The 10,144-nt window shown below is 33.4% G+C and overlaps 1 protein-coding gene across 12 annotated transcripts in view; it reads left to right on the forward strand.

Annotated features, from left to right (window-relative positions):
- Window positions 1–9,696, forward strand: part of CACNA2D1 (calcium voltage-gated channel auxiliary subunit alpha2delta 1) — a 455,544-nt gene extending 445,848 nt beyond the window's left edge. For all 12 annotated transcript variants that reach the window (XM_079151106.1, XM_079151111.1, XM_079151113.1 and 9 more), the window contains one exon: window positions 5,769–9,696. In XM_079151106.1, the coding sequence (XP_079007232.1) occupies window positions 5,769–5,885 (117 nt within the window). In that variant the 3' untranslated portion in view covers window positions 5,886–9,696. The remainder of the gene's footprint in view (window positions 1–5,768) is intronic.
- Window positions 9,697–10,144: the final 448 nt, after the last annotated feature.

The following is a 10,144-nucleotide window of genomic DNA, read 5'->3' on the forward strand; positions in this document are numbered from 1 at the left end:
TGTTGTGTTCTTTCTTCATTGGTCTCTTGGTATTCATCGATTAGGAAACCACTAGATGGAGATGTGGCCATTACTAAGAATACAAAGAGCTCCTGGGGTTTGGGGGACTACAGTAGTAGAGGGAGTCTCGGAAAATAGCCTGATTTGTTCTGGAATAATAAGATAATGGTCATCATGAAAAAAAATTTCTAAGACAAAGGTATTTTAGCCAGTTTTATTAATTAAAGTAAAAGACCCAAATTAAATAATCTCTTCATATAAACTATCTTGATATATAGGCAGCTATTTGAAATATAACTTTTATCAAATTCCCTAAAGAGGTACATAGTTAACCAATTAACCAAGAAAAGTATAATGGAATTATATGCTTCTATAATTACCCCTATTTGTGGTTATAATAGGAAAAAAAAGGACAAAGTAGAGCATAAGGGTATAAAATCATTATACTCTAAACATGAGGAATAGTATAAAAATTCACATTTTCATCTTCAATTCAAAGTTTAATTGTCTCAGTCACAAAATTTTAGATAAGATTTCTAGGTTATCATACATAAAAATGCCAAATCACTGCTTTGTTGTTAGAGCTACTATGTTGAATGAAAATATTCTAAAAAATAAAATGTTCTCAAATATAGCAATATTACTATCCCCAAAATGACATAATGGTTAAGTACATACATAAGATAGAACATCAATACATTGTTATCAGTCACCTGCCTACATAAATATAGGCAAATGATGGAAAAAGGAAAAATGAACTCTAGGCAGTTTGATCAAACTGAGGAGAAGCAACTAGATTGTTTCTCTCACAGTCACACAGAAACAGTTAAAATTTATAGAAATGAAAGCCAGTTGATATACATATGTAGATTTAGTCTTTGTTAACACTGGCCCAGGAGGGACTGACCTCCACTCTTGGCTTTCTTGACCTCCCCAGGAAGGGAGAGGGATCCCCAGCCCCTCAGCCTCTACTCCCAGTACCAGGAAGTTGTTCTCAATTTGAAAGGGGCCTCCAACTTCATAGGGAGTCTGCTTCACAATCATGCAGTACACAAGTGTGCACTTATCAAATTGTATGTGTTAATTTTATGTATTTTAATGCAGCAATAATACTGAGGAAGTAATGCACAAGGTATAGAATTCATCACTGGATAGTGAAATTATAACTTTAATTTTACTCATTATTCACCTTTTCTACAGTGAGTGCAAATTACTTTGTCTTTTTTTTCTACATAAATTTCGTAACCAGAAAAAAATAAGGCAAAGAACATTGAGTTTTCTTTGCTTAAATTCAGTACTTAGCAAACAAAATATTTGAGCTATGCTTGGTTTCCTGAGACACCTGCCTTCTAAGTCAGAATGCTTGTACTACAGTTATATAGCCAAAATATGTAACAGCATAAGGTAAACACATGCCAACTGGAGATATAGATAAACTCTCTTTGGAACATGCAAAGGAAAGGTTCTTGTATCCCGTATGGTCCAAAAAGAATATAGATTGTGGTGAGTATACATTATGAAACTCCATACTATAAGGAATTCCTTAAAACACAAGTGTTCAAATGAGACCTTTCGGCAGGGGTTTTATGAAGATTTAAGTGATAAACAACAACAAAAAGTAAATAAAGTTCAAGATGTTAATTAAAGCAGAAAATAAGCCAGTAATCTGTCCATGGAAAAAGTTTATTTTATGTAAACCCACTTTATAAAAGGATACTATTGGGTACATAAAATTTAACATGCACAAATATATCTATGTATATGTTTATTAATCTTTCTACCTTTAAAGAGTTCAACAAATACTACCCATCTCATGGGTTAACATAGTTAGGTAGTTAGGGTGCTAAAATGCTATGTAGAAAGACAGCTTATGTGTTATGCGCTTTATTGCTATCAAAGGATTTAATGTGCAGTATCTACCTACCTAAAAAATTCTTAGCATAAATTTTCTTTGAAGCTGCTTTGGTGACTTTAGTACAAACTTACCAGAACTCAAAAATTAGCCATTAATTCAGAGAAGAGTAAAATGTCCTTAGCCAAATGACTGAAACACTTTATTTAATTAGATTAAAATTCTGTTATTTGTGCAATTAGTTGTCCCAGATTCTGGTTGTGGAAAGAAGAGAAGGATTTAGCAACACTTGTTTAACAACAACTAGTTGAAGAAATTTTTAGAACTAGTTTGCCTGGTCTTAAGAGTTCTTTCTTTTAATGAGTTATGGAGAAAGAAAAAAAATAAAGAATTCTCAGATGACATATTATTAATAGTCTTTTGAGAGAGGTCCCAAATGAGATGTCTAGTAAAAATTAAAAAATAAAATTGTAGATGTACTGCATCTTTTCTATTTTAATGTTAAACTAAAATAAGTTACCAAGCTGTATTTTCTACTAAAATCTTTTAAAATAATATTGATTAATCTAGTCATGATGTCAGTGGAATTTTGCTAAAATTTAGCTTTCTACAAGAGAAAATTGTTTCCTCCCACAATATGTGCTTTTGTGATTTAAAGTGCTTAAAAAGTATATCTCATAATTTACTTCCATATCGTAATTTCTGTTTTATTGCATGTGATTGCAGCATGCTAAACATTATCAGGAAATTAAGGGGTCAGATTTTTCAGTGCGATTCCATATACAGACTACAGGGACTCCAAATAATTTATCTAACCTACCACCTCCAATATTGACAGACATCTCTTCATCACAGGGAGAAAATGAAGGGAAAAATATATGTATATGTGTACAAACACACACACACACACAAAATGAGTAGGAGCCAGAAGCATAATACATTTCTAGAATATAAAGATAAAAGTTTTATATTCATAAGAATTTCCTCAACAAAATATATCTTTTACATGTAAATAAACTGTATGTGTGTGACAGTTTTTAATACTTTGCCAGAACTTCAGAGTATTCCTAGCTAAGTGACAATTAGGCCTTCTTTTTTTTTTTTTTTTTTTTTAAAAACAATTTTTTGTAATTGTCAATGGATCTTTTATTTTATTTATTTAAGTGACCTGCTGAGTATCGAACTCAGGGCCTCGCACGTGCCAGGCAAGTGCTCTATCACTGAGTCACAACTCTAGCCCCTATGCTTTCCTTTTAAGTAATACTTTATGTCTGTGGCTTTTTAACCAGTCAGTGTGTGTGCTGCTTCATTGAGCACCTACTGCTCACCTACTGTGTATCATGCCATTCCTGTATGTATGAGATACTTAGGGGAGATATATGTCTCCACTCATGTACAATTTTTTTTTAACCTGAAATTCAAATGTAACAGGTACCCTGGTTTTTGTGGTTACCCTAACCTACAGGGAATAGTATCTAAACAAAAAAGAGCAGTGCAAAGGCCCTTAGATAGTACAACCCATTGCAGAGAATGATAGTGTTTTAGGAGCAGAGTGAGGGCTGAGGAAAGGAGAAAAATGTGGGAAGATGAAGGAACAGCCAGGCTCCAGACCACGTAAGACTTTGTGGGCCTTGGTAAGGAATTTGGACTTTGTTTTGAGAGTGATGAGAAATTTCAAACAATATATGAAAGGATTTGATTTATGCTTTTAAGAAGAATGCTTGTTGGACAATGTAAAAGGGCAGAGTAGAAGTAAGGAGACAAGTGAGGCAGCTTTTGCAGAAGCATAGCAGTGACTGGGACCTGAGATAGCGAGAGTGGGGAGTGTGGGAATGTATTTTGAATGGAGAACTGAGTAGTAATGCTGATGGATGCATTTGAGAACAAAAAGGAATCTCAGATGACTGGGAATCTTTAGCCTGATCTACTGTTTTGTTCAGCTTTTTCACTGCTGTGACTAAAACAACTGACCAGAACCATTTTAGGGGAGGAAGAGTTTATTTAGGAACTGAAGGTTTTAGAAATGTCAATCCGTTGACAGCCAGCTTCATTCCTCAGGACTCAAGTTGAGGCCGAAATATGTAGCAGAAGAGTCTGGTGGAGGGAAGCAGTGCACATGATCATCAGGCAGTAGAGAGAGACTGCCCTGGCCAGATACCAAATATATACCCCAAAGGTGTGCCCCCAGGGACCCCCTCCTCCAGCCTTACCCTACCTGCCTTTAGTTACCACTCAATTAATCCCATGCGGGGATTAATTCACTGATTGGCTTAAGGCTTTCATAACTTGATCATTCCTCCTCTGACTCCCCTTGGGTTGTCTCACTCATGAGCTTTTGGAGGACACCTCATATCCAACAATAACATGTACTATTCTTAGAGTGCCATTAGTAAATACTCAGAAGAATAACATTTGAGAAGCAGTTCAGATTGAAATCTCCATGACACACACAAGAGAAGAGGTGGTAATGGGGCAACAGAGGAGAATGCAGGGCTGAGGTTATAAAAGTGTGAGTTATTAGCAAATAGATGCTATTTAAAGTCATCGGATCAGATTAGATCACCTAGAAGCCAAGTATCAATAGAAAACTAACCCCTAGGAACTTCTAACATGTAGAGAACACGAATAGAAGAGGTGACACCAAGGAGAGTAAGACTAACCACCAACAGCTTTCCAGAAAAACCAGAAGAGGGTATAAGCCAAAGACACATGGGAAAACATGTCAAGAAAGGAATTTTATATGTAGTCCTCTTGCTGTCTGGAATTTCAGAAGCATCAGAAAAGAATTACTTTATGATTCTATTTAGGTTTGGAAGGTACTTTGGAAAATTAACATTTTCCTTTATAGATTCTCTTCCCTCAGCCTTCTCTTTAACAAATGAATAAAGAGAAAAGAGTTGCACCCTTCGAATATAATTGATGAAAGAAATTCTACTTATTTACCAAGTGGCAGACACTTTGTTTATTCTGGTAAACAAAAACAACAACAACGTTCTTAATCTTTGAGAGCTTAGAGTCTTTGTAAAATTTTAAAGGAAGAACAAAAGAAAATGCTTTGGTTCATTCTTTCATATAACCTATCATTTTGAACTTTGAATTAGTGAATTCTTAAAAATGCTTATGACACTGATTAGACCTGGGGTTTTTTTTTTTTTTTTTCAATGAAGCTCACTACATTAAAAATTATTAAAGGATGTGGGAAATGCACAGAATATAGAACCCAGGGAAAAAAAGATATTAGTAGGGAACTAATAAGCCACCACTATATTGTGACGAATCCAAGTAGGTGTAGTCATTACTAATATTTCATGGTTCTCCAAACAAGACAAGCCTCTCTTTCTAGCTTATTTCTCTTTTTTTGGATGTATGTTTTCAGAATGTCCTTTCATTATTTATGGTTCAAATATGTTATTTTTCATTTTACTTTAATTCTTGATGAAGGTCCAGGTGCAACATAGACACTGTATGTACCCCTTAGAAATTGGATATAAGAGATGGGAAATGCAACTTTGTTTCTTAAATTTACTTATTCTTCCTTATAGAGCACAGTCACTACAGTCATTATTCTTGGGAATGATAGAACATTACTATATTTTATTTTTATTTCTTGCTTCATAAATATATAGGATTTTTGGTACCATAACAGAATATTTTTTATTTAAAAATGGGCATCATTATTTTCTTTCACAATCATCAACCTCTACAACTAAAAGTGTAAAGCATTTGTCAAATGGTTCTAGGGATTTGCTTCACCCAATATCACTGAACAATAAAATCTAGGTGAATGTTATTTATATGGATTCCACTTAGAACAATTTTACAAGGTGAGTTCAAAGTGAACTACATATGGGTTACTCTGAAAGATGCCTTACTAAAATGTTTTTCAAGATTTTATTTTTTCCTTTCTTTCTAACAGGAGGACTATACCGACTGTGGTGGAGTTTCTGGATTAAATCCTTCCCTGTGGTCTATCTTTGGACTCCAATTCCTACTACTTTGGCTGGTATCTGGCAGCAGACGCTACCTATTGTGACCTAAAACCAAAATCAGCATAGTCAAGTCCAGACCCTGCCAACACATGAGCCCTCAATTACATTAAAATAGGGTCAGTTGTCCAATCAGCAGAACATTAGCTGGGCCTGTACCATGCGTAACTCTAAGGCACAGATTCATAAGGCACCCACTGGCTGCATGTCAGGGTGTCAGACCCTTACACTTGTGTGAATGCTGCATCATCTATGTATAACATCAAAGCAAAATTCTATATGTGCTCTACTGGAAAATTTGGGAGTTTGTTGTTGCTTCGTTGGTGATTACATGTAAAAGGGTTCCCCATGCAATTGTTTGTGAATCACAAGATATGTCTTGATTTTGACTTGGAATTTCAACTTGCTGCAATTTTACCAAGAAAATCTTTGGGGGTGAGGGGAGTTATTTTTGCCTTCACTTATTCTTCTGTTCAGAATTCCTGCTTTGAGTAGTTAGAGAGGGCGACAGGAGAGAGTAGTAACATTGGTTTAAACTGTTGAAATATTAAAAAAATGACTAATTTTCAACCAAAAATTAGCCATGAAAAAAATGCCTTACAAAGAATGATTTCTCTGCCAAACAAAATGCAATTGATGACCAATTAAATTTTGGTGGGGTAATGAATTGATGGTTTGACAATGTTAACTGAGAAACTTAAACTAGAGGTGCTTGCGGGTGAAATTTGAACACGTGACTTATTTCCTCATACATGTAAGCCCTTAAATGCTTTGACGTAATGTCCTTTTGTTCACAGTACAGTTATGTAGTGCTAGCCAGATATTTAAAAATGCTCTAAGAAAAGCTTGTTGGGGGGAGGGGAATGTTTTTCTTGTGACAAATGAACTTGGGTTACCAAGGGTATTTTGCATGATGCTGCTGCTATTTTGATTTTTTGGTTTTTCTCTTACTGTAGAGTGTAGTCCATTGAAAAGTTAACTGAGTGACATTATTGTCATGTAAGAATCTGAACCTTGCGGTGTAAATGCACTTAAGTCATCTTTAAAAACGTTGTTAAACTACTCTGAATATACTGTGCAATGTAAATGCTGAATGACTGGGTCAGGTAAACGGTGAAATGAGAAATAATGGATTTTATACAGACTCGTGCTTTTGCCTGAAAACCTATGTACAGATATTTTAAGTACATAAATCAGATTTAACACATTTATTTTTTGAAAAGTACATATATGTTCTCAATGAAGATTAATCCTAGGTTTCCTCTTTGTTCATTTCAATAGTAGCATGTACAATCCCAAAATTGCTGCTGCTGCTTCTGTCCCTCCATTTTAAATGATATGATCATTTAACCAACAGTTCCATGGAATTTGGTGAGGGTTTTACAATAATCTGAACAAATAGGAAACCTTGAATCTATATGTATGCACATGAACACTTGATTGTGAATAAAATTTGTTTTTATACAGCCTCATTGGTGAAAATGGTTAGTGTAGTAAATTGGATATTTCATTATAGATTAATAGAGTAGCCAAATATTATTTATGCTTTTAAATTATTTTCAGGAATAAACAGTATTTGAAGAAAGGATAAAAACGATGAATGTGTAACTCTAAGAATAGTGAATAATTTTACGGAAGGCTGAAAGTATAAAGATATTTTTTATGGTAAAATACATTTGTTTTCCAAACATGCCAAATATTGGTGTGTGTACATGCTGGAAATTTTCTTATGTATCATTTTAAAGTCAAAGTTATTTACATTATCCAGCATGCTTTAATATGTTCCACATATCGAAGATATAACCAATTCTTTAGCAATGTTTCAAAGAAATATTTGTTTTTAGCTTTGCATACATTTATAATTCCCTCCTACCACTGATATATCCTATTTGTGTATATTTCCTTATTTAAGATTTTTTTTTAATTTAAAATAGGGGAGGGGGAAATGGTATCACTTTGCCAACTATTGTTCTAAGAATTGACATCAGTTACTGTTTCTAACACATTGTTGTGATTTTGTAGTCCATTCATAACTGGTATTGACATTTTAGAAAACACCAAAGTGATTTGAAAAATTAGTAATATGTTTAAATCATGTTGTTTGTTAATGAAATATTTAAAACTTATTAACTTTTGCTAGACCATTTTAACTCATGAAAGTGTTGGAAAGGGAATATCAAAATATAATAGTTTGTGTATATAAAATAACGCACATTAAAACAATTGAATTGCTTCCAGCATACAACAAAACTACCTTAAAATTATTTTCAGAGCCTGTTAAATATATCTTCATAGCTAATGTCATTTATATAGTATGTTTTCATCAACTGCATTATTCTTGTATTAATCACAGTTAAACTTGGCATCTAGTGGCAGGGCCCTATTTGGTTATAAACTACGACATGACAACCACACATGGTAACAAATTGGGTAAGAACATGCTCTCTGACTAAAAATTGTCTTCATGACATAGTAGTCTTCATGCTTTTAGTACGCTTTTTTTTGGTTAAAAGACAGTAACACTCATCCCATTAAATTATTATGTTAAACATTCTATTTTTCTGTGAATTCTGTCAATAAGAACTTAAATTTTAGTCTGGTATTAGTATTGACTTCCAAAGACTGATCAGTACAGGAGATCAATAAAAAGCTTTTTAAACTTTTTTTTACTTATTTAATTTTTACTGTACTCATGTAGCTTAATATAATTTGTCACTAAAACAAAATCAGAATAAGGCTTGTTGAGTAACAAGAATTTTACATTACTGGTTTCTTTATCTTTTCTTCATTTGAACAACCAGCATTACTGCCAAACACCAATCGTGGTCCATATTTGTAACGGGTTTTTAAACATGACATAGTTAGCAAGTTTGACTGAAGAGCTATTTAGGTCCCAGGCCTATAAGATTTTAGTATGATCTTTTTTCATGTTTCTAATGCTTGAGGCATTCTTGCTTAACCTGGAGAAAAATAAAACAAAACAGTGTTGCTGCCATTTGTAAGTTTTCCTATTTATAATATTCTTTTATTAACCTTAAAACTGGCCTTACGGGGTTCAAATAGGCAGTATCCCTTTTAAGTGACCTTTGCAACCCAAGTGTTACTTGCTTATTTGATGCTCTCTTGTATTTTACATCTCATTTAAATCTTTGTCTTGTCTTCACCAAAGCTTAAATTCTGTCTTAATTTATAACTCTTAGGCTCTTCCATTGATCATATTAGTTGACATTAAAATCTCTAAAGGTGGTGTCAGACCTAGAGAGACAAAAGGGATTTTGTGACTTTTTCACTTGCCCAAATTCCAACTATTTTATTATTATCTGGAACTTCTATTGTTTTCCATAGCAGAATGTTAATATTGTTAATATTCAGTGTACATTTCTGTAAAGAGCAAATCAAAAGTATCAAGTATTAAAAAATTCTGAAACTTTGAAGAATTACACTGTCCTTACCAATGGTTACATCTGCCTTTTAAGTTCACATAAAGAAATTATCTCAAATTCCACTGAGATTAATGGGATACTGTCTTGTATAGATGCCAATCAAGTTTACAGTGTGACCTGGCAAAATTATCTTTTTTGTGTTGTGTGATTGTTGGATCATGCTTTTAGGGAAACTTTTAATGAAATGCCCAGTGTGCATCCATGCAAAAGACCAAGTGGCTTTTGTGAACAATAGCTCTTTTCTCCCCTTTATTATGTTCTCTTGACACTTTTGTGGAAATTAACTAGCCTGATAAAAACATTTTGTAAAAATTTGTATAATACTGTTATAATAATATTTATAATCCCAGAAAATGTTGTGTTAAATCTTGTGCAAAACAGTATATTCAGAATAAAAGTTTATCATTTAAAGTCACCACACAGCTTGGATTATTTGCTTTAAAAAAAAAAAAATCAGTTGAAAAAGACAGAGACCTCTGTTATAAATATGTTTTAGGGAAGCAGGTGTTCTGGTGATAAGGATTCTGGATTTTGGAAATAAAATTTAGGATTATACAAATGTTTTCACAGTTAAAAACATACTTGCAACTTTTTTGGATAATTCTAAACTTCCTCACCTGTGCCTTCTCTATGAAGACCATTTAGGAACTTAATAAATCAGACTTTGGATTATTGTGAAGAAATTTCCTAGACAAAAATAATGTTTCATTTCTCAAAGACCTCGGGAAAATAGTTTGAAAGAAATTAGAATAGCTGAAATATGCACATCTTTTATACACCTCACATTTAAATATTTCTAGCAATTTTATTGCAAAAACAGCTGAGGCAATTGAGTGTAACATAAGAAGTTTTATAAAGAAGCT

This window comes from Sciurus vulgaris (assembly GCF_902686455.1).
Source record: "Sciurus vulgaris genome assembly, chromosome: 8".
Lineage (NCBI taxonomy): Eukaryota > Metazoa > Chordata > Mammalia > Rodentia > Sciuridae > Sciurus > Sciurus vulgaris.